General features: G+C 25.5%; 1 protein-coding gene across 3 annotated transcripts; it reads left to right on the top strand.

The window, feature by feature from the left end:
• The first annotated feature begins 625 nt into the window (after positions 1-625).
• On the top strand, positions 626-27,156 carry LOC132931894 (phosphatase and actin regulator 4-B). 3 transcript variants are annotated; one of them, XM_060997975.1, is made up of 15 exons: positions 626-1,172; positions 1,265-1,558; positions 4,567-4,743; positions 4,816-4,923; positions 6,975-7,100; positions 23,206-23,478; positions 23,552-23,809; positions 23,866-24,166; positions 24,347-24,379; positions 24,441-24,583; positions 24,692-24,848; positions 24,938-24,993; positions 25,059-25,162; positions 25,235-25,407; positions 26,337-27,156. In XM_060997975.1, exons 2-15 carry the CDS (start codon positions 1,288-1,290, stop codon positions 26,350-26,352), a joined length of 2,196 nt encoding a protein of 731 aa, XP_060853958.1. In that variant the 5' UTR covers positions 626-1,172; positions 1,265-1,287; the 3' UTR covers positions 26,353-27,156. The 3 variants fall into 3 exon arrangements, with proteins under 3 accessions (XP_060853958.1, XP_060853957.1, XP_060853959.1); XM_060997974.1 differs by having other exon boundaries at positions 626-1,558; XM_060997976.1 differs by lacking the exon at positions 24,347-24,379 and having other exon boundaries at positions 627-1,558.
• Positions 27,157-27,234: the final 78 nt, after the last annotated feature.

Raw genomic sequence — 27,234 nt, 5'->3', positions numbered from 1 at the left:
ATGTACCTATCCATCAAATATCAAAAACTTGGTGTCACATATATTTAAGTCAATATTGACGTCATTAGATGAAAAATTATTTAGATAATAGATTTAGATGTTTATTTGAACGAATATCATCAATGTTAACTATCGGGTACCTAATTATTTTTTTATTTATTTATTTCATTTGTTCAGTACCAATTTGACATGCTAAAGTTAAGTTACCATATGAATTTAATAGGATAATATCTACTTCTATAGAAGCATAATATATTTAGACAATGTTCACTGTTCAGTGTTCTACTGTTCTATAATAGTATAATAATTAGTAATAATATAATGTTTATAATTAATAATTATACAATATAGTAATATTAAATATACATAGTATTATGATACGGCCAGAGGGCTAACGAGAGATTATCAATTGATCATTCGCGATCTAGTATTCTAGTGTTGTAGAGGTGTATTGGCGGGACCGAATAAAAAATAAAAATAGCCCAATCTGGGCACGCACCGGAACGAATGCAGAATATCATATCGACGGTAAAAAAACGTTTGGAGATTTCGTGCAAACGTCAGCACTGTGTACCCACCTTTTATTTTCACTCCTACCACTCGTCCACAGAGAACCTCACTCAGCAATCGTTTTAATCTCTTTATCTATGGAAAATTCCGAAATTCCAATACACCTCCCCTCCCACCAATCAACCCGTTGATTTTCCGCCGCCGCACAACAACAATAATAATAATAATAATAATAGTAATAAATAAATTAAATTAGTCCGATTAGTGTTTCCGTGTGCCAAACCGCGGTGGTTTTCCGTGACAGCAACACTCGACTGGACGCGCGCGCGCAACGGTCGTTCGAGCGTCCCCGAATTCCGATCGGTGTACGTACATTTATAATATCATTTAGTTTTCCGTTAATTGAATGTCGTCGGTTACCGTACGTCTATGATGCCCACGAGAACCAAAAACGGCATCGCCAGACATCAAATACTGGCCGCCGCGGATGTCAGTGTTAGAGAACATCAATGGAACTTGGTGCCATCCTGATCTATTAGGCGGACTCGTTCGCCAGGTCCACCGAAAACCCTCAACAAAAGTGCTTCCCGAGTGATTTGTTATTTCGTTAAATAGTATTAATTATATGATATATTTCTCTTTCTGTTTTTTACCTACAAAAGGTACCTAGTTGTGTTATATGTATTTGTTTTGTTTCTGTTCTTAGACACATGTAATTTGTAATACAAATATTAGTGAGGTTGTGAATTTTTAGTTAGTATGTGTCAGTAAGGTGATATGTCGGTACGTTTGTCCAGCGGGTGTCTACCCGCAAATGGTGAGAAAACACTTCCACCCTCATCAGACAAAATTGATTCCAATGGCCAGCAGAACAATTTGCAGGACCACCAACAACTACAGCAACAACCTAGGAGTAATAGTATGGACTATTTAAACTTCGAGGAAAAAAGACAAATAATTGCATCTTCATTGTCATTAACGGATTTCTTGCATACTAGTGGTACAGCTACTACACCTACATCACCAACTACTGGCAAGTTTATTATTGGTAAGTAAATTTTTAATATATACTTATAAAATTTAGATATTTTCTTTAAATTCTTGCATATATACTTATTAGTAAACTGTAACCTTAATTAAATAGGCGACTTAATAGATTGCTTATTTTGTTGATATCTATCAATTTAATATTTTAATTAAAAATAATCTTTATAATGTTATATGTTCATTCATTTAAAAAAAAAAATTGAATAACTGATTAACTACATAATTTTATACCTACTCAAAATTAATGTAATTAATTAACAATTAATAGTCTATCTACCTACCTCAGTATTTATTCAATAATTTTGAGAAAACTAAAACCAAAAATGTTATCAATTTAATTGCCTGTTAAAAAAACAAATAGTTGTCCAGTACTAATATAAATAAATATTAAATAAAAAATTAGGTATTAAGTATAACTTATTTTTATATTTTATATATTTATATTTAATTTAATTTGGGTTTTTAAGTTCTTGTAAATTGTTTTTTCATCAAGATTACAATTTAAATTATTCTTTATATAATAGTTATCTATTTTTATACTAATAAATATTGAAGTTTTAATATTGATGCTTATGTTATAAGCTTCATTGGATGATTAATTCATGGTCAACAAATTTACATCAATTTATATATTTACAGTGAAGAGTAAATGTTTCACAATTCTATCCACTTAAAAATTGAATAACTTTTGAACTCTTTTAAAATATATATTTTTATTTTGACTTTGTTTCAATAAAATATTAATCATAATAGTTATCTAGCTTAAAATTATTATTTTTAAATACTTACTAAAATGTTAATATTTAAATATTAATATGTATTATGTTACAATGACAACATTAAGAATGACTCATACCTAATTTCATAAATTATGATGTTGTAAATAAAGAGTATTAAACATATTTTCATTAAAACCATACATCTTTTTATTCCTGCATATTTCAAAAGTTTGATATAGGTTATTAATACTGTTATTACTTATCTTATAGTTGTAGACTCTATGATCTATATAACTTGTAGCTTCTTTAAACATAATTTATAGTAATTTTGTGTTTAGTCATGTATTCAATTTTAAATAGACATTAAGTTAAAAAATAAAAATTTTTTAATTGTTAGATATGCCAATTTTATTTGCGAGCCAGATAGGCCAGGGTTAGATTCTTAATAGCATTATTGCTGTTATTATTTAAAAGTTAATATAAAATGTATATTACATATGTGATATATATGTATTTTAAAATATTTGTATTTAATTATCAGATAATATGTAGGTAGGTGTATCATTGAAAATTATTATTAGTTGAGATTTAAAAAACAATTTAATGTAATCTAGAAAATCTTTATTTTCAAATTATCTAGAAAAATATTAATGTTTAATTTTATCCAATCTGGTTAAAAGTTATTAGTACCTAACTATATTAAACAGATATAAGATAATTTTACTAATAGTTTTGTTTATTGCATTCTTCACCTTAAATTATCCTTTAGGCCTAAATATTTAAACTTAGTATATTTTTAATGAATAGTTTAGTTTATAATTATTACTCTAATAGTAATATAAATAATATGTGTATAGTCATCAGTGTATATTGTTTATTATTATTGTATAACAATGGTTTTTGTACTGCAAAACTATAAAGTTAAAAAATATTTTAAGTAATTGTTAGTTTATTGCACCCACATTAATTATATAATATGCTTCTAAAAAATATTAATTTTAAAGTAATTGATTAATAATTAATATTATTTTATATAGGTAATATTAGTATTTATTTCTATTATTTAATAATTAATATGTAATGAAGATTATTTTATTTTAATGTTGATGACCTATACACTGAGTTAGGTTGATATTACTTATATGCACATCATGGTACACATTCCCCAAATATCTTTAGATATTTTTTCTTACACTGTTGTAACGGTAAATTACTGTGAAAAAAAAACAATTTGGTCATTCTATTGTCATGTTATGTGATCTTGTAAGGCATTACATTTTAGAATAATCTATAGGACATAGGTAGATAGGTATTCTATTATAATAGATATATGATTTTTATAATGTTATTGAAGTTTTAGATATCTATAATAATAAAAATTAAGTTTACTCATACATAAACCTACATATTACTATGATTACAATATTATAAATTATTTCCTTCCTATAAATTAGTATTGTAATGTAAAAATTATGTTATCAAAAAAAAAAAACTTAATAGAACATTTTAATTTTAGTATTATACACTATGATATGTACTATTTTATTAATATTATTGTGTTTTTTTTATTTTTAATTTATACCTATTATCTTAATAATTTTATGGTACACACACAATTTATTCATTTTAAAAGAAATAGAGGCTTACTATAGATCAGGGATCATCAACTGGCGGACTGTGGGCACTTTTTTTATAGACCTTTATCCACGGAGTAGATTTTAAAATTTTTATAATATAAATAAATAAAAACTATAAGTATGTCATATAAAATTTGTATTATGTAAAAAAATTATTTAATTAATGGAAAATAATCTGTATTGAACATATGCATAAATAAATCAATAAATATAAATACTAATTTAAAAAAAAAAATGTATTTATTAATGTGTGTAAAAATCATTAAAACTATTAGAGACGGCTAGTATGGCAAGTTTCAAATCAGACCTCCATAGACATAAATTAGTTGGTGACCCCTCCTATAGATGTTTTTATTACTAATATTACAAATAAAATCATTGATTTTTAAGGTACATTTCTAGGTTCGTCATAATAAAATAAAATTATATATAAAAAGGACTATAAGATATTTACTAGTACAATAGTATTAGTATTATTTTCTTAAACATAAAGTCAATTATTACTGAATACATTTAAACTGTATTTATAACTTTTTACATTGTAATATTATAATTTAGTTGCATGACTTTAAGAATATGATGATTGTATTACAGTTTATACTATCATATGATTATTTATATTATTTTATCATAACTTTTTAATAATATTTTAGCCAAAAAACAAAATGGTACAGCACTACGAACTAATAGCTTAGGATCAGGAACACGTACCAGTCCATTACAACTAGATCGAAAACAACCAAGCAAGTTTTCTGCATTAGGTAAACTTTTCAAACCATGGAAATGGAAACGAAAAAAGAAATCAGAAAAATTTGAAACTACATCTAGAAGTATAATTATTAATTTTAAAATTTATAATAATGAATTGGTATCATCTATTTATTAACTTTTTTATTTAATAGATTTGGAAAGGAAGATCTCAGTGCGAGCAAATCGAGATGAATTAATCCAGAAAGGAATCCTCTTTTTAGATAGTCCAGTGGCTCAAACACATACGATCTCTGAATCAGGTATGATATAGTATACACTATCAAATTAAATAATAACTATCATAACATTATGACTAAAACTGTTACACAGTTTATGTATATATTTATTTATTATTAACAAGTTATAACAATACCATCAATACATGAAAATTCTATCTTCACGTACATAATTTTGGTATTAGCCTTAAACTATACACTATAAATGGAGCTATTACATATCACATTCATGTAATACTCTTAAATACATATAATTATATCTATATATATATATAAATATAAATGGAGCCAAAAATATATAATTATGCTATAATTTGGCTCAAGTTTTTTTTTTTATTGTTCGTAATTGCCAGGAGAAGGTGTTTACGAAAAACAATTTTGGAAAAACCCTTTTTTTTAAATTTTTTTGATGATTGATTTTTTGAGTTCCGGAATTATTTTTTTTTTTTTGAGTATTTTCTTTTTGGCAAAACAACGTTTGCCGGGTCAGCTACTTATTTATATTAATGGTGGGTACAGTTAATACTTGTTATCTGTGGAGGTTACGTTCCAGAAAAGTTTCACGGATATTAAAACCACGGATAACAAGACCATAACCAACTACTGAATAAATTGACAATATTAGAAATTTAGGTATTTTTTTTAGCTTATCTGTAATAAATAATAATATAATGCTTATTTGTGCATACAATATATATGTTACGGTAAAAGTACGAATACCGGTTAAACCTAGAATTTACCGTTAAATCCTAGATTTCGCCGACTACTGTTGGTAAATGTCCGAAGTTCGGACTTTTACAAACGATATTTGGTAAATCTTAGGATAAACAATCAGTGTTAGTAAAAGTCCAAACATTTTTACCAAAGTTAATTGTACTAATTGGACAAACTGTCAAAATTAAAATTCCCGAAGTCGATCGAAGTAAAATTGATGCTCGCACATTAATGGCTAAGGTGTTACAAGTTGTGGATGAAGATTTTTATCGCCTGGGTACAAAAGTGGGAACACTCTCACAACTGTTCACTCGCAATCAGTTTACCTTATGTGAAGAAAATTTTTTAGAATCGGCAATTATTAGTATTCGACAAGGAGTATCGCAACTGTCTTTGACTGGTGGACAAGGACTAATAAGGTGTGATTGTTTGAAAAAATGTCACAAAAATTTATTGTGCAACTCGAGATGTCACAGTAGCCAAGCCTGCACAAATAAATAATTTAATAATACAATTAATTTAATTATAATAAAAATAATATACTAGTAATAATGTACCTAGTACATTTAATATGTCAATTTTTGCATTAGTACTTAATAATAATAATAATAATAATAAAATAATATACTAACTAATAATATATTGTATATGTAGTACCTACCTAATATACTTAAATAATAATAATAATAATTAATAACTTTAGTAAAATGTTTGGACTTTTACTAACTCTGATTGTCTATCCTAAGATTTACCAAATCTCGTTTGTAAAAGTCCGAACTACAAAAATCATTTGGGGTTTGACCAAATATATACATATGTTATATAGTATATAGTATATAGTATATACATAGTTTTATAGTTATACCTAACAATATAACAACAATTATTTACAATTTTCTAAAATAAATTATCTACAGTGTTTGTATAATAACAATAACATTTTATCACAGACTCAATCTCGGATAACAAAGTATTACTGTATCTTATTTAGATGTGGAATGTGTATATGCGTAAAGTGATCCTTCATATATTTATATTTCTTGATAACTATTTAAGGATATGGTGGATTATGTACTATTGACTTATATCTATCTGTATTTGGGCTATATTAATAATTTTACTATTTTAGTTAAATATATGATGCTTCTTTTTGTGTATGCATAATTAGTTCATTTCATTGAGATACTTAAGCTTTATATGCATTAAGAAACTAAGAAATATTTTTGTTTATAATATAATATCCAAGAATCAGTAGTAAATTGGGTTATAGGTCAATATTTTTATTCTATGACATTAAGAAAAATATTAAACAAATTATGTCTTTAACAATCTATTTATTCAATTTTAAATAATTTTACTAGATAATTCATCTCAATTAAATCAAACTTCAAGTGGAACAACTACTTGTGTTACCGTCACTCCTACTATTGGTTCATCAATGCTTTTTCAACAACAACAAAATAGATATTCTAACCAATTTATGAATGGTAAGTGCAAATTATCTGATTCATTTATTGAAGGAAATAACAGTAAAATAATAAAATACATTGCAATGATAATTATTAAAATATTAATTTTAAAAACGTATATTTAAATTTTTCATTAACAGTACTAAGATTTACAAAAATCTTTATTATTATTGTTTTAGAATTTAAATTAATTACTTTTAAGGTTAAGATAAAATATACATACAAATGTAAATTTAAATATGTATAGAAATAATAATAGCCTTAATCTGTTTGATCTAAATTATTGGTTTTAATATTTTTGTATCTAATCAATAGTGTAATATGCAATTTGGTAATATTGGTATATTTACTAATTTACTATTTTTTTTTAAACTATAAACCCATTTTAAATATATTTATTACACTCAGAATATAATATTATTATTATTATTATTATTAAAAAACTAAAATTTATCTGTATATTCTAAAATAGTGGAATCTAAAAACTTTTAATCATTGTTAATACTTGGTATGTCACACATATTAAAATTTGTGAGTTATTGTTAGGAAAATGTAGATAACATTCTTAATTTAATACTATCACTGTTCATTTTCCAATCGATGATAGGTTATTAAGCAACCAAGTATGAACATTTTAGGACATTTCAATCCTAAATAATTTCTGTTAAATCCTTAAGGGAAAAAATGTAGACAAGCCATGTCCGCTTTGATGTATGTAGGTGTTGAGTAGCATGTCACTGTAAAGGTTTGTACACAATAAAATAGTCAAGGTAAAATTTTATTGTCTTTCACCATAGCAATAATTGGAGTCTGACTTAATTTTACAGCTATTGTTATATTGAGACCTAAATTATGGGTAAAATTTAAATTCAACAATATATTATTATATTTGAAAGATAATTTAATTTACTTAAATAGATAGTTAACTTAAATTTTGTGTAAATGTTGCATGTAATATATTCTTAATATTTAGTTATAGTAATAATATATATTTATATCATATTATTGTTATTAACTTTTGAGGATTATACCACCTTACTATAAAATGGTGTGAATTAGTTCAAGTAATATCTTAAAATTAATTTATATGTAAAATTTATAATATATCTAACAATTTTAAGTTTCCATGCATAATATTTTTGAATTATAACAAAATTAACATTGTTGTTCATTATTTAAATATGTAATTTCGTTCAAGTATGAACTTCAAACATCTATATAAATTGTTCTACATATTTTTTAGATTTTTTGGATTCAGTATGAACTATTTATGAGGAACATTGTATTACATTTTAGAACTTAAGTTCTAAAAATTAAACACCATACATTTCTAACTTCAAAATGATTGCAAATTTTCATGATTTTGATAAATATTGTGTACAATTTAAACATTTTAAACTTCAAATACTTATAAAAGAGATTGTATGTAATACATGTATCTTTAATGTTTTTAAATAACTTAAATAACAAGTTATAAACATTTTTTTATATTTTTAGCAAAGTGATGAATTACCTACATTCATCATTACAATGATGTTTTTTTTATTATTATTTTTTATGTCTGCCATCACGCTTCGAAATATTAATAGTGCTTTGATTTTTAGTTTCATCCCTGATTTGAAAAGGGAAGTGAATCTAGTTGGTAATTTGCAGGAGAGTCAAGAGTAAAAAATTTTCAGTAGTTTTCAAAAGCGTCACGAAAAACCCTATAAAAGTAACGGAAAAACGGGAATTTTCACGTATAACCAGGTTTCAATAAAATCGATTTTTTATTTTTCTGTAACTTCAAAAACGAATTGTTGTAAATACTTGAAATTTTCGATTTTTTAAAATTTTTTTTCCTAAAATGCCGATAAAAAAAAAATTGGCTTTCCAATATATCTTTAAAATTCAATACAAGGTTTATTATAAGTTGTATTTATCATAATAAAAAAAGAATCAAAAATTCAAAAATCGTTAGTCACAATTTTTGTTTATAAGCATTTAAATTTCATATGTTTACGAAATATGTCAAAATCGCGAAAATTTGCAAGACATTTTGAAGTTGAAAATTCATTACATTTTTGTGATTTATACCTAAGGTATAAAAGATTCATCATAACTTTTTCTTTAAATAACTGTAAAAAAAATTCCATTGTCAATATAGAAAATATTTTATGAGTGCATGAAATTAAATTTTTTACGAAATCGCGTAAAATAACGATATATCCTAAAACGATTTAAAATATTTGTTGTTATTCAAAAAGTATAAGTCATAGAAACTTGAAACTTTCACTAGTAGTTGAGAAAAAAATAAATTTTAAGTAATAAATAATATATCTTAGACTGACAAATCATCTCCGTTCAGAATCGTTTTTCGTACACAATGATATTTGTCATTGCATTCAAATTTAACATATCCATTATACCAGCCATACTCAACCTTTTTTTTATTTGGGCCACAAAAAATATTTTAAAATATTACGCGAGCCGCAAGTCGAAATGAATGGAACGGAAATTAAAAAAATAATAATAAAAATAAATTTATATATTGTGTATATTGTATAACATTTGAAAATGTATTATAAAAAAATTAAATTAAATATTTATTCTAAATTCATAATCATCCTTATCGCAAGTACGTGCGACACACTTTGATTGTTTTATTATATTTTATATTTATAATAATATTAGTTTTGAAATTTATATTTTTTTATCAATTCAATGAGTTCGGTTCGGGCCACATATAAATCGTTAGAGGGCCGCAGGTTGAGTATCGCTGCATTATACTATTATAGTGATCTCTTCTATACAGTAGAGCAGCGTTTCTCAACCAGGGGGGTCGCGATCACCTTAACAAAGGGTCGCGTAGGTCAAAAATAATAAAACACTGATTTACAAAAGATAGGTAATTCCAAATCTCGGTCACTTTACTTAAAATTTATGAAGTTTTCACTTATAGAATAGATATTACTTAATTTATGTAATTTTTTATTGTTGTTATTATTTTTAAATCTGACTTATTTGGTTAATCATACTTTTACTTAACGATTTGAATGTTTTGATTTACCTAATTTGCCCAATAAAAATCGTTTTTCTGCTCAACCCTATTCATTAACAGATTGTTAATGGAGGAACATCATGGTTTCCGGTCTGGCCGTTCTACAACTACTTGTAATGCAGTCTTTTGTAATTATATATTTTAAGCTTTTAAAGCTCATTCGCAATTTGATGTCATCTTCACTGACTTCTGCAAAGCTTTTGACCGTGTAGATTACTATGTATTTCAATGTGTCTTGCAAGCAACTGGCTTCGGGGAGCCACTTTTATCGTGGTTTCGTTCTTTTATTGATGGTAGTAAAAAATATGTTAAAATTCATGGAGTCTCTTCTGATATACTCTCCATTTCATCTGGTGTCCCTCAAGGTGGCCATCTTTTTCCTCTGCTGTTTTCTATATTTTTAAATAGTATTAACCATTCATTAAAGCATGCACGGCTCCTAACGTTTGTGGATGACGTAAAAGTATTCTATCGTATCGACTCTAAACGGCTGTCATATCCTACAAGATGAACTGAATGCATTTGTTGTATGGGCTAACAAGCTAAGATTTGATTTCAATATTGCTAAATGTCACCATATGACTTTGACACATCTTAAATGCCCAATTAATTTTAAATATGCAATTCATGGGACTATTCTGCAATCACTTGATACATCTGTCACTAATCTTGGTTGGACTTTCAAGTTGAAACTTAGCCATTGCAGTGTGTGATCGTGGAGAGGTGTAGATGCAAAGAATTGGTATGTTCTTTTGTTGGACAGAGTAACTAATATAGATTATGTTGTAATACTCTATTTTCCTAAAAAGTTAACACAAAATGCGTAAGAATCTATTGCGTGCACTCTCTTTCTTTTATATGTGTATTATGCTTATGACGCTTATGCATAATTATTATTAACATTATTAATAACAAAATTACATTTATGTTTGATGTTTCATGTAATATTGTGTAAGAATTCAATATTATTTATGTTTTTTTATATGCTATTATATTATTTATCGGCCTATAGTATCATATTGTATTGTCTAAATGAAGCCATTAAAATATTTTCCCCCATTTACTTTGAATTCATTATTTAAGTAATTAGACACCTATTAAATACATCATAGAATCCTTAATAAATCACAATACTTAATAAAATGGTGTAAGTATTTATTAATAATGTAAAATACAAATACCTAATCAGTTCTCTCAATATAATAATTAAAATGTAATTAGTTTCTCCAATTATTAAAAAAAATACTTGAATATTTTACTTTGACCCTTCCCCACCCCCAAATAGAAATATTAGACTAACTAAACATTTAAATTAAACCAACTACATAAAGTTAACTACCTGAAATAACTATTAAATTTGAAGATTGAACTATATATTTTTTAGTTCCAAAACCTTGTAAATGAAATAATAACTAAAATAAATAAAAACTTTACTACACACAAAAATATCGATGTTTTTATTTGTTTTATGTTATATTCTCTATAAATACGTATTTTTAATGAATAATTTTTTTTTATGGTATCTAAATAATAAATTTGCTTGTAGGCATTTGATGTTCTTAAAGTTTTTGGAAGTAGGTAATTCTCATATTTTTGCTATAAGTATTATTATATTATATTTTTAACTTCAAATGCTCGAAAAAGAAATTGTAACTGACAATATGTTTTAACCACAATAAACAACTTAATAAAAATCTTTTTAATAATTTTCAAATTGTACTTTTTGAAAAATGTTTTCATATTATATTATATTTACTTTATCTGCGCTACGACTTACTTTTTTTATTTATTAATACTGAAGTTTGCTGTCCTTATATGTTATGGTAATTTACAGTTCATATGTTTTAGCCAATTGGAAATTTATAAAAATATATAATATTATTTGTATTAGGATGAATAATGTTCGATTTGTATTAATTTTTTGTTTTTTTTTTTGATGAAATTATGCTAGTAAAAATGACCTTAATAATCTGCTAATAAAGTTCCAGAAAAATACAGCTAAATACAAATATAGTGGAATATAGGTAATTTATGAAATACGTACATAAACTTGGGTTAATATTATTTAAAAACCAGGAAATTCGTTATTTTATGAAAACAATTTAAAAACCATTTATTAATTTTTCATCTGTAATAAACTAATTATTTACATTTCAAAGTAAATTATCAAGTCGTTCCTACTATATTAGGTAAATCAGTAAATGTATACCTTTCCCGCCTATAATTATTATACACTATAGATGTTATTGAGTTGGCTACCCTGATTGGATTTTTAGGTAAGGCGGAAATGAATTATTACACACAGGAAAAAGTAATGTTATGTCGTGCATTCTCCACTATGCCATGGGTGCCCCTCAAATCGTATATCCACGGCAACGGTAGTTAGGTTTTTAAACTTCGTGTGACGTGACCTGCCGTGTAGCCGCTGCCATTTCATTGCTGGTTAATTTGTTTTTTTTTTATGAGCTTTTCACAGTATACCACTAGACGATTTACAAAGGTCAACTTTGAACAAACTACAAACAAATGCCCGTTTTTATTTATGAAATATTATAAGTCTGCTTTAGATCGAGTTGTAACTAATTTATTCATGTTACCTAACACCCGAACTACCCCCAAAGCGACCAATGATGGGATATATAATGAAATGTTCTTGTTTTCACAGAGGTATGTTACATATTTGTAAACGCCAGTCAAATATTGTAGTTTTCCTTTAAAATAAAATAATATTTTATTGCTATCTATCTATATTAAAAAAAAAATTATCATTATAAACATGAAAATAATTTTTCGTATTTCACTGCAATAGTGTATCAACTCTGCGTGTAAAAACAATTATTTAATTTGTCTTTGAATCTTATTTCTAGAATGTTTTTTTTTAACTTGAATTTAATTTTCATGTCATGATGATTGACATTTTTCCGAGTTTCATAGATTAATGAAGTTAATTTTTGCATTACACATTTAAATTAAAAATAATGCCCTTATATTTATTTAAATAAATAAGATTCAAAATCGGTATTTAAAGACTAATAAAGTAATAAGATATACTCGTATAAAATAAAAAATAAAAGACTCGATGGATCGTAGTTATTGTTTCAGCATTATTATTATCTATACTATTTATTATTCTATTATAGTAATATTTTATTATTCGTTAGTTATTTTGCTGTGCTATGGAAGTTTAATATATATTTTGAAAATCGAATATTTTATTTTACGTTGCGTGACATTCGATATAATAATGTATACTATACCAATAACTAAAATAATGGATAACCTTAATGGTAGTATTTTTCACGACTATTAATAAATTGCACCAAAAGTCAATAATCACAATTATATTAAAACGTTTAGTTTTTATAAAAATATGTAATTATTAAACTCGTAATGTTACAAGTACAAAATTAATGATTATTACAAATATAAATATTTAAAAAAATGATAAACTGTAATTTGAGAAATTTAATGTATTGTTATTTTGATAGAAGTCAAGATTGTAGAACTTATTAATTATGATCTGATTATAAACTCAAGTTACGACTGGTGATAACTAATAATGGAACATTGATTTTAACTACGTTCATATAGTGATATTCACCTTAATATGATCGTTTACGTATGGGAAATATAAAAAACATTAACAGTAAAGTTAGTTATAATATATAGTCTTCAAATTATCTTCAATTTGTATCACAAATTCACATAATATATAAATAACGTATTAATGTATTATATTTATACTTCTAAAACAAACATTTACTCTCCCCAGTCCCCTGGTTGATATATATTTTTATTTAGCATAAAAAAAAACTTAATACAATTACTCATATTTCAATATCAACTTAAAATTATATTTAATTTAATAGTTATTAATTTATTTAAGCGTTTTATGATTTTTGTTTATTCTTAATTTGTATAAATCATATCTATTTATTCTATTTAATTTATTATGTTTGTAAGCTGTTATTAATCCTTAATCATAGCGTAACTAGTTATTTTTTTTTTTTAACTAAGTTAAAGGAGGCTACAGAGTTCTAAAAATGTTTTATAGTAAAAATAAGGTATCAATGGGAACATAATTGCTCTGACACAATAATAACTAATAAATTTTAATTTATTTGAATTATTCTAAAAAAAATGATGAGTAAATTTAGATTGATTAATAATTTTTAACAAATTCTTTGTTTTACCTGAATTCCATAAAACCCGTACGTATACACTACAGTACTCGGTATACTTATTTAATTTGATATTTTTAAACATAAATCGTAACTTTTTATTTCCATAAAGAAAAGTATGGGTCTTTAATAAATTCTAGTGGGCTGAAGCTTACCTAAGGCCCCTAGTTACGGCTATTATCTCATCAATGAGTGAAATTCGGCATTTAATTAATCACCCAAGTAACAAACTTATGTAAAGATAGTTTATTTTGAACAACTTGTTTGACAGTTTATATTGCATTTTAATATCTAACTTTGTAGGCACTTACTTTTACTTTCTTTCATAATTTTATGTAAAGATTTGGAATCTATTTTTTAGTTTATTTTTCTTATTAAATATATATATAAATAAAAACTGGTGTCACCAATTTCATTCATGCGTCATGAGCCAAATCACGTATTTACGTAGCAGTGACCTTAGTCAAGACCTCGTCTTAACATTTATTATTATTATATTATATTATTGTGCACATTGCACATTGCACATTATCTTAATTTTACTTTCTTAGCGGCTTATCAAATATTATAGTTATTATTTATTATGATAAATATAGAATAAAATATCAAAGTATGGAGAAAACAAAAGTCACACGTTATGTTTTACTAGTAATCTAGTCTGGTTCGTGTATAATATATATTTTCTTTATTCAATATTACCACGTAATCCATAAAATACCAGGTAATTCACCAAATATGCTCACTTTCATTTTTCCAATTAATTTATTTAAATTCTGATTTTTTGAATTTTAAGTCTACTTAAAGGCTATAATATTTTAAATTATTTAGATACTATATACCATTCAAAAAGTGTCTTTTTCAAATAAAAAGTGAGAACTTGGCTAAACTTTTTACTGTAAATTATTACAGATAATTTTTTTTTAAATTGTATGCATTTAAATCAAGAATCTACCAATAGTTAAAATAGCTTAAAATAAATATAATATTGGCCATTGGGTTAATTTTTATTTTTTAAAAGCTATGAAGTGTTAATATATTAATATTAATTATTATAATTTTAAATTCATCAATACCCCCTTATTCATATCTATTATCTTTAATACACAATGATAACTCAAAAGCCAAAATCTACTCATTTAAATTTCGATTTAGATACAACAACATTTTGATAAAATAAATTTTCTTAACATTCGCAGAAAATTATGATTATAATTTAAAAAAAAAAGGTTTGTATCGCCACAGGAAATTCTTAAATGGCGGTATAAACTTCTATTATAAAATATGTTATTGAAGTATACTTAAAAATTCTAAAAAACAAAATGTTGATTAATTTATTGGAGGGAAAAATAAGGAAAACCATCATGCTTGGAGAATTACTATGTGTACTTTTAAAGAACTTACTTAGTTGTCCACAAATATTACAAAAAAAATTTAACATGTTTCTATCATATTTAGAACTAAACCGAGACACTTTTGAGAATTTTTACTAACTTTATCTTAATTAATTTTTCAAAAAAAATACGTATAAATTATTGTAAACTTATTTTCTTTTTGCATACCCAAAATCTATTAGAAAAATATTCTGAAGCTTAATATATTTTATGTAATCATTGATAAATGAAAAATAATCATCGATAATTAATTTATATATAAAAATATTTTACCATATTTTTAGCTGTATTTTGTAATATATTTCTAAATATAATTCATGTATTATGTATTTATAATACATAATATATACATTATTTTTATACGATATATACTTAGTAGTACGTATCATAATATTGTTAGATATTATATTCTAATAATGCGACCTTAAAATTCGTCATTACCTACGTAACGTCTATACTTCATACACATCGCACCATAGTTCTCATGTGTGAAAATGGACACGAGAGTAAAACCGTTCCGTCAACGGTATATCCATGATGTTGAAAAGTATAAATTATTGTAATTTATATAAGGCAGTAAGTATAGTGCACTAGAAATTAGTATTAAACTAAATGATACATTTAATATCTATTAACAACAATAAAACTTAAAAATTATAAGACTTAACTATAACGTCTATAACTTATAAGGCTATTCAAAATAAAATTATATTTTATTGTGTAACCTTAGTTGGACACTTATATTGTCAAAATAAATAGTTTGCATCATTCATAATTTAAACAGTTTTGAAGACTTTTTGAAAGGAAGTAGTAGTTCTTCTCTTCTGAAACGGTTTTTACCACTAAAATACCTTCTAATATATAATATAACGAAAAATTGACCTAAATACTAAATAATATTAGCAGAAAATGCCAAACATTAAAAAATAAATATTTTAATACCTACAATTCAATACGTGATTGATTTAAATTAAACTAAGTTTTAAAAAAAATCTGTATCCTCACCACAAGAACAATAAAATACCAGTACAACTTATGATATAATAGCAGATAACAAATGTTAATGTTAAACACGGCAAAAAATAATGAATTGAAAGTGAGCATAATAAAAAATCAGCCAACTAGTTTACCAATGATGTATTTATGATAAATATTTAGAAAATGTTCTATAATAGTAAATTAAAACACTATTTCCTCTTTGTAAAATATGATTTTTATTGCGTTTATAATTATTATAAAACCTCGTATAACATCGTATTCATGTAATATGTATGTAATTAGTATTACACATTGCAGTTAATTTTCATAGCATTTTCAATGATATCGATAAAATAATAATTGGTGTTAGAGTTGTTAGACAAATTTTGAACTTTAATAAGCTGCTTTGAGCTGAGGGTATTCAAATTAAACAAGTATCCCTTTCTTAATATGCTATATCTTGTACGGAAATTCTGATGTATATAAATATAAGTGAAGTGTATCACAAATGCCTGTGCGACGGCGAGAATTCATGTTTATACGTTGCGTATATTAATTTTTTATTCTCTACAAAAATAATGGGTCTTAATATAAATAAATATGGGGTCTATGAGTTTAAAATTTGAAATATAAGTTATTTAAAGTAGGTATAATACATTTTTTTGCATATTTATTATCGATATAAATAAAATATTTTTTCTTTATTTATATATAACCTATAATATTCTAAATAAAATCGCGCACTTATGTGAAATATAAAGGTAAAAAAATAAAATTATCAATAATTACTAATATCATGAATCATGATCAATTTAATGTAACAAGTAATAGACTAATCCTATAAATTTGTTATACACTTATATTTTGTACGTGTAATAGCGAAAGTGCAATTTTTTTTTTAAATCTTGAAATAGTTACTATGCTTAACGGTGATATGTATAAAAGTATATGGATTGTGTTAATTTTGTATGTACGATGGTTGATACTTTGATATTAGATATTTGTTACAAGTAGTGTTACTAGTTACTAGTTAGTACTATATCCGTGTTCAGTTTATAAGAATATTTTTGATAATGAAAGTACTGAAGCTTATCCATGTTTCGCGAATACACTGTATGTTAGTATATATAACAAAACAAACGACGACTAGTTTTTAACGTTTTGCGTTTACGTTGGAACCGCGTATCAACGGCGCGTGATATGCAAATAATAAATTGGCACTTGTTATTTATTTTTAGAAATTCTGCAGCGCCACCGCGTGCCGTTGATTAACCAATGCGTGATGCGTCACCGGCGGTGGCGATGCCGGCTGCGGCGTTGGGATATGATAATAATAATAGTATAATATTTTACAATAACATTGTGTCCACTAGTCTATTTAATATATATATAATTATTTATGACACACGGGTGTTTTATGACTATGCACAGAAAATAGTGGTGGTGATGTTGCGGGCGGTTTATGGGTGAACATTGTGGGGTGCTATTTATGTATTTAAAATAAATGTCTATATGCATATATAGTAGCACTCAGCAACCTATAGGCTCCTAGAGTTTTACTTTTACCTTCGTGTTGTCTTCAATAATTCATTTACAATTTTTTTAAATAAAAAGAAATACCTATGTATACCTACATCAATATTTTTATTTATTTCACAATCTGAAGTTAATTCTTTAATTTTTTTTAAAAATGTCTATGTACTAAATATATCATACTGGTTTTTTTTTATAAATAAATATATTAAATTTATTGTTATCTAGTTTAGATGTGTCCATACATTTCGCTTGGCGCTTACTAAACAATAAACATGTTCATTTATTCAAGCAATAATATAGACTATTTGTGCTAATGACACCGGCACAATGAGAGTTATTTTGCTGCAGTATTAATAATAATAATCATTGATATATTATATTGTTATTAAACCATATTGCTAAATCTAGTGCGCGCTAGCGTGTTTGTTGTTTTTATAAATATATCAATATACCATATTATATCATAGCAGTAGCATATTTGCGCATACTGTACAGCTATGGCAGAGGTGCAATTTCCCAGTTCCCCGGCGCCTCCGTTGCTGTTGTTCCGAACGGGTGGGCGACTAGTGTAGCGTTAAAATTCCCTCGTATAAACGCGCGTGCTAGACAAATTTTAGTCGATATATTTATTAGTCGTCGTGCGTTCGTGTAGCCATCTCGGTGATCGATCTTATTTTTATCGCACATGTTATAATATCGTTATAGTGATCATATTCAGAATTCAGTTATTGCACAATAATCGACAATTTGCAGTTTGCCGCATGTGTATATAATATTAAAATATAACATCATTGTTGTTTGACAATCGTGTTAAAATGACTTCGGTAGTCAACGATAACTTCAGACCTCGGACTCGAACGGGTTTTCCTATGGATAGGTATGGGCCCGTTGCCGCGGTGCATACTTTAAAAAAGAAGAGATCGCCGCCGTTACACGCGATTGTCACCCGTTCGACAGCGCTCGTTCGGAGGATTTCAGGTAAAAAACTATATTGTTGTACCTGTGGCTGTGACGGTTGAGTGAGCGGTTTGAGGGAAATCCAATTATTTACAAACGATTATAGTGTTATCGTCACGCGCGTGTCAAGCACTTACGTGTAGACGTGTAGTTTAGTTGGGATACGTAGTCGGTGTAAAAATTACTGTTCGATGCAACGATTGATGCTGTGGTGTTCGTGTTTCACACGTACGAATTTCAAAATTATCGCATTTTCCAAATATTTTTAAAAGAAGGCTTTATGTATATATTACTGTATAACTATATAAGAGCGTGTATAAAAAATCGGTTATGTACAATGTACAGCATTTATAAAAAAAATGCAGTATATAACGGGTGATTGTTCACTCCGCTAGTTTTATTTTCTTACCTGTAATGGGTATATGGAAATCCCAGTAGTGTTAAGACCTTCCTACATTAAATACGTTTACATCCGTGAGATGACATACATCAAAATTGCTAAAATTGGTATTTGTTTCTTGATTATTACGATTATTCAGATTACTTAACGAAATACAATAATAATATTATAATATAACGTGTCATTGAATTGTTCAGATAATTATTATTTTTATCTTAAAATTTTGTATATTTTTTGACATATTACGCATACCTAATTATTATTTTGTGGACAATTATTATTATAAAAATTATAATATTGTTTTTAATAATAATAGATTGCAGACTACAGTTATTAATTTAATACCGTTATACCCGATTTTATTTTTTGGTAGAATTTACATAAACTCAATTTTACCTGTTTTTTTTTCCTAGTAGAATTTACACTAAAAAAAGGTACTTGTAGTGGTTTACATGCGCCCTATACAGCATGCAAATGTATGGGTCAATACTCAATATTTAATTCTTTATCTTTGCTATACTTAAAATTATACCTTCTATACCTTCTCCAGAAAAAAGTGGATATCAAAACAAATATGAAGTTGTCTTTCCGTTTCAATAAGTTTGAATTTAGTTCAATTTTGTTTATCATATAACAATAATATATTATATATATATTAAGATAATAACTACGTATAGTTGATGCTGAAACAATAAAAAAAAAGTTTACAAGAACGAATAATATTTAAAGTATATAATAGCATAGACTCTTATACACGACTACACCTAACATATTTAGCATTATCAAAAACTCTTACTATCTTAATAATATAAGTAGCACACGATCTTATATTTCTAGATTGATAAAACAAATTACTAGTTTTGTAAAATGTTAATATATCCTTCGTTATAACTTTTTGTAATTTTAGTCTATGTGAAATAATAATTTTGTAGTCATGTATGTCATATAAATATAAAATATATTATGAATAATAAATTAAATGTAAACTCTGGCGTTGTACTTAGTGGCGCTATAAAATGGCTCGTAATGATACCACTAAACATTAATTGTACAGAAACGAGAAATTTGTCGTGTACGTTTAAGTGACAAGTAAATATTTTATAAGGCCTAGCTATTCTTAGATTTTTTGTTTTTAGACTCGTGTTTTTTCATTCGTGTCATGGTCATAGATTCTACCCCTCTAAAATTAAAAAAAATATTTATTAAAATTAAATCAGAACATTGACATTGCCAAATGACAATAGAACATTAAACCAAGTTATAAAGCTTTCGTGAAGTAAATTATTGTACACCTGTATACCTCTTTCCCAAATTAAGTTTTATTTTGATAATACTATTTATGTATTTTTATATTAAGCTAATCATTACTCCGTACTCGCATACATCACATTACTTTAGTTATTAACAATTAATCATTTAATAAATGAAACATAACATTGCAAATCCACTTAAATACATGCATAAGCCAAGACCAAACTTATTCCCAAAAAGTTAAACTTAAAACCTCTTTTAATAAATCTTTATCTATTCAAATAATATTTAATCATTATATCTTTTTTAATTAAATTTTATGTTCTATAACTTGATGAATATTTACGTTAATGTTACGGATTTGTGATATTTAAATAAAAAAATAATATTTAATTAACACTTAAAGATTTATACATAAAATACAATTATTGTAAAGGTAATTTTCGGTAATATAGTTATTTAGTTACACACGCGGAAGTATACTAAAAATAAATATAAATACATCTAGTTATATTTAAATTCAGTTATTTTTAATTCTGAGTACATTTAATAGATTTTTTTTACACTTTTACGCAAGTTACTGAAATAATTAATTTTTGTAAAAATATTATTTTAATGTATACATACTTTTAATTTGTTATTCCGTGCACATCAAATGACATTAAATTAAATATTTTCTCATAATATTATATCACATTTTCACTTTAGAAACAATTTATTTTAAATTTCATTATTGTGTTAATAAGTATTAGGTATTCAATTTTTTAAATAAAAATTTTAATTTTGTGATATTTTAAACTTAAATTTTAAAGAGTAGCTTTTTTGTATGGGTACATAGTTCTTACTTTATTATTTTATTTTTACTGATTTAAAATGTAGAAGATTTAATCTAAATTATTTAAATCTAATGGCGTCATTATTATTAAACATAATACAATGTTATTATATCGGTTCCCTGTCTTCAGTAATTACAATATTTGTAACAAACCATTAAAAAGACATGTGCATTATGCATTGCCAAATATTATTACGTTTTAATAATAAACACGTACATTTACGACGACACTTTCGAATGCTATTATTTATCCATGTACTTATACTTTATTGATCTAATTTTATATGCCAAATATTCGTTTTAATTTGTACGTTCTAAATTATATTATACTATGTATACGTATATATGCGTAAAAGGTTATTAACCAATTTTTGCACATATCTAGTTATACGTTTATTGTTTTAAATAATTTTGTATTGTATACTTTATATTCTACACATTATTATGTACATTAATTTGACTACGATAAATTCAAATTTAGTTGAGTCGTTTAGGAATTTTAGATATTTTTAACTGTATACTCATAAATATATTTTCTATCGATCGTTATTATTTTAATATTTTTCTACTACAATTTTTTTAGATCCCCGAATAAAAGTAATGTTTTGATCAGCTTAAAACGTATATGTAATAGACAACATTAATGCTAAGTGTATTATTACAAAGAATAATATATATTTGGCAACTCACGGGACCATAGATTAGTTAACTATTTCTGGACCATTTAAGTTAGATGACGTGAAATGGAATGTTTATCTAATTTTAGAATATTTAGGCCTTGTACTAAGGAATAATAATAAGGAACGATTAGTTACATCAAAAATTATTATTATTGAGTGTATTCTATTTTTTTTTGATTTCGTACAAAAAAAAAAACGTATGTCTGCCAAGTATTGATATTTAACGGCCATGACTTTTTTTAGTTTGAATAATATTGTATGCCGTATGGTTGTAGATTGTATATAATTTAATGTAATATTTGTATATAAAAATACCAAGTTTAATTTTTAAAATACTGATTATTTACATTTTATATGTTGTAAGCTAATATAACTTCGTTCAATTTTGATAATTAATTGTCGATCTGTTATTATCACATAATTATTCATAGAATTATATACCTGACTAAAATAGGGTAAGCTTGAAGCTTCTACTTAGTTTTCAAAAGTAAACTTTTTATTAAATTCAAATTAAATAATACCATACCTCCTTATACATATCTTTTATAATTTTTTGGCATTATACCACATATAAAAAATTAAAAAATTAAACATTACATGCATAATATAATGTCTGTTGTCGCATGTTGCACTACAGATCTAAAAAAATATTTTAAATATTTTCTTTTTATTGGAGAAGGACATTTATATAGAAAACAAAAAAATTAGTTAAAAACAATGTTGCACATTAAAAGGTTAAAAATATTTATTGAATACTTTATTTTTACTAAATCTTGAATTACAAATTTTTTTGTGAATATATTTAAGTTTGTTAATATATTTTCATAAAAATAATTGTATATTATGCTGAACTTATTATATTTCATTGTTTTAGACTTGAACAAAGATAACAAGACTGAAACAGTGCATGGGCATAATGAGCCAGTAGAATTAAGTTTTGAGCAGCAGCATCAGCACCAACAACAGCAGCAACAGCAGCATGTAGCTGAACAGCCTAGTAGCTCAAAACCTGAACGACCAAATTCACTCACAGGTCCTGGTGGTACGCTCACCAGACGCCTGTTCTGTTACCATGCACCTAATCAGTCGTTATTGGTAGGATCAGGTCAGTCACCTACCAGACCTCCAAATTCACTATTGCCATCAGGTAAATAAACCACTAAACAGTATATAATACATACTTGAAATCATTTTCTAATTTATTTTTTTTTTGATCATAGGTTGTGAATCTCCAAAATTAAATTGTGATAGGACATCTTCAATGATTATGCCTGGACAAAACATGTCTCAGTTGGCCAGTGGTGTTAGGACAGGCTATTATCATTCCAGCCCTAGGATGATGTATAACAATCATCCTGGGCATTCATCATTGATGCTTTCTGATTTACCTGAACCCCCTATACCGGTGTCTGAAGTTGGCCCAATACCTCCACCTCCCATGTTTAGCTCACCAGCTCAACAATCATACTTATATCAACGTAATAATATTATAAATAATAATGCTGTAAAATATCTAAAGTGTTTGTTTTAATAGATAACAATCGTCAAAATCATCGTACCAATGATAACAATGACGAGGAAATGGAAATGGCAACTAATGAAGATGATTATGACGATGATGACTATGATGAAGAAGAAGAAGAAGATGATGATGAAGACGAAATAGATGATGATGACGATTCTAATGGATTTAGAATAAGAAGTCGTCACAGTTTTCCTAGTCATATAGAGCAAATTCCTGCTAAAGAACCTGTTTTTAATGCACAACCTCTAAAGTCAGCATTAAAAAAACCATCAACACCTAATCAGAGTCAAGAATCATCACAATTGCTCAAGTATGTTGTTGATTAATAAATATTATATTAAAAGAAGTGAATAAAAATAATTTGCAATTGTCGAGGTTATAAGAAAGTAAAGTGAATAAGTTTGCATTTTTGCCAATTATTTGGTAATCGTTTGGCTCTTCATTTCATTATTATTTTATTTTTCTTAATTTGTTTATCGCTGCATAACAGAAGGGCTCCACTTAAGCCCAGGATACGGTTTTGGTAAATTTGATTTAATTTTTAAATTATTCTACTATTAATATTTTTGTTAATTAAATTGCAGTGGTGCTAATCGTCCAGTAGTGTTTGGAATTTCACTACCTTGTTCATTACAAGAAAATAAAGAAAATGCTAGACCTAATGAATCTAGTGATGATGACAGTTCTGGTGATGGACCCATATTGTACAGAGATGATAATTTAGACAGTAAGTTAATTTAATTATTAGTTGAAGTTTGACTTAAATTAAACAAAACTCAATTATAAATTTGGCTGATAATTCATATAATATTCCTTAATTGTATTTAATTTTTAGATCGATTAGCTGAAAAAATTGCAAGAAAAGATAGTCTCGCTATTAAATTGGCTTTACGTCCTAATCGACAAGAGCTCATTAATCGTAATATTCTTCAAGTTCAAAGTGAAAAGGAGCGACAAGAAACTAAAGAAGTCATTGGTGCTCGTCTTATTAGGTATTTATATAATTAAAACTTAAAACAATTATCAATACTATTAATTTATTTTTATTTTTTAATTAATATAAAATAAAATAATTTTGTAGACGTTTGAGCATGCGACCTACACAAGAAGAACTCGAAGAAAGAAATATTTTAAAAAGTAAAATATTTTGTTTAATATATTATAATTAGAATGATTTTTTTTATGATTAAATTGAATTTTAGAACAAACAGCGGCAGAAGAAAAAAAATTAAAAGAAGAAAAGAAACGCATGTTGTTAAGAAAATTAAGTTTTAGGCCAACAGTTGACGAATTGAAAGAAAAAAAGGTAGGCTTTTTCAATTTTTTATTTTATTCATACGTATATGTATTTAACACTATTAAAATTCTTAACATTTAGATTATTCGATTCAATGATTACATAGAAGTGACACAAGCACACGACTATGATAGGCGAGCCGATAAACCGTGGACACGGTTGACAACCAAAGACAAAGCAGCTATACGAAAAGAACTAAATGAATTTAAAAGCTCAGAAATGGAAGTGCATCAAGAAAGTAAACATCTCACCAGGTTAGTTTTAAGCTTATTGCTATTACATTTTATAAAATGCCTTAAGACTTAAATCCTCTATTTACCATTAAAAATCAAAAATAAATTTCATTATACTCCATTTAATATCCATTAACCTTAGTCTCTTATAAAATCTCTGAGTAGTTTGTAAAATATTTTACATGATAAATATAAATTTAATAAAAATTTTAATTTTCTAATTAGTAATTTTTAAAAATGATAAATATAATATCTACACAGTGGTGGGTGACTATTACAAATACTAGTGGCACTACAACTATGGATAAGCAAATTTCTCAGTTAATCCACACTAAGATAGTTAAGAAAAACACTGATTAAATTAAAAGTGCTACTAATGTTTATATTATTGTATGAAGTATATGTAATTTAGATAAACTTTATCTCAATTAAAAGTAGCCTAAAACATTGGCCGATATTTATCTTGTTTTGTTAGATCTCAACCATTGATTAATAATATATATTGGTTGTAAATGTATAATATATTTTTTTTACATATATACCAGAGCAATTCATTGAACCGTTAAAATTATTTAATATGTAACTCAGTGAATAACCTAAGATAATTTGCCATCTGGTAATCAAAAGTTTATTATTTATATAATTTTACTCAAGTGGATGGATCACTATTATAATATTGTGTAATGACTAATGACTGATAAAACATTAATAATTGTTCATTATGGTTTAATATTTTTCTTGACATAGATTTGTTTTTAAGAAACTAGATATTTTATTTGAGAATTACCCAGGTATATTAGTTATGTGTTAATTATAAAGACAGATAAAGTTTAATGTATAAAAAAACAATAGTTTTATTAGTTAAATGTATAGTTTTAAGTCTTTATTAAAGATGAAATTATGTAAAATTGTATAATCATATTTATATAATTTTAACTTTTTATTTACAGATTTCATCGACCATAAACTTTACAGATATTCTCACGTGTCTTTAAGCTAAATTTATATATGTATTTATTAAAAAACAAAAAGCAAGATGAAAGAAGAAAGAATAATAAGCATAATTGACTGTTAATTATTCTTGTTTAGATAAAAAGTAGGTTTTAAATACACATATATTAGTAAATTAAATATTTAAAAATCAACCAAAATATTTAATAACTTAAAAATGCATTAAACAGTTTTTATCAAGTGAGATAGAAAAAATATAAATTATGATAAATATTAGACTATCTTATATTGACGAGAAGCTTTTGTCCGTCCACATAGTGATTATGTGCAATATTTATTATGCAATAACTCCAAAATATATATATAAAGTATAATTAAAGTACTAATAATTACTACTTCTGCTTCTTTTACATTCCCCAAAATGTCCCCTCCTTTTATTAAATAATTTTTCGTCCCTTCTTTTATTTATTTTTTGTTATTGTTCATAATATCAATATAAAAATAATATATTGTACAATTACCATGTTGAAAATGAAAGCTCATTGTTTTGTTTGTTTTTGTTTTTTTTTTATAATTGTAACTAAGAAAAGAATTTGAATATCATTTAATTAATTGTATTTATTAAATATCTTGTTTATTTTCAGAATTAGAATATTATTATTATTATTATTACATGTAAATAGTTGTAGATTATTTCTACACAATGATATACAATTCTCTTCCTATACCAATTATTTTTTGTAGTATAAAATTGTAATTGTAATACATTATGTTTTTTTTAACAACAAATTAAAAAAAAATAAAATAAAATAATATCAATTTTTGTCTTATAGTAAATATTCTACTTTAGCATTTCACAATGGATTTGAAAAAAACTTGAGTCAAGAAACGTATGTC

This window comes from Rhopalosiphum padi, chromosome 1, assembly GCF_020882245.1.
Source record: "Rhopalosiphum padi isolate XX-2018 chromosome 1, ASM2088224v1, whole genome shotgun sequence".
NCBI lineage: Eukaryota > Metazoa > Arthropoda > Insecta > Hemiptera > Aphididae > Rhopalosiphum > Rhopalosiphum padi.
The sequence above is the reverse complement of the archived record's forward strand: the minus strand, read 5'-3'. Positions and strand labels throughout refer to the sequence as shown.

Excerpts from the sequence above, each read along its gene's own strand:
- LOC132931894 (XM_060997975.1), top strand. The coding sequence starts at position 1,288 with ATGTCGGTACGTTTGTCCAGCGGGTGTCTACCCGCAAATGGTGAGAAA. Across the intron at positions 7,101-23,205 it reads TTCTAACCAATTTATGAATG|ACTTGAACAAAGATAACAAG; the intron begins GTAAGTGCAAAT and ends TCATTGTTTTAG. Across the intron at positions 24,994-25,058 it reads AGAAAGAAATATTTTAAAAA|AACAAACAGCGGCAGAAGAA; the intron begins GTAAAATATTTT and ends ATTGAATTTTAG.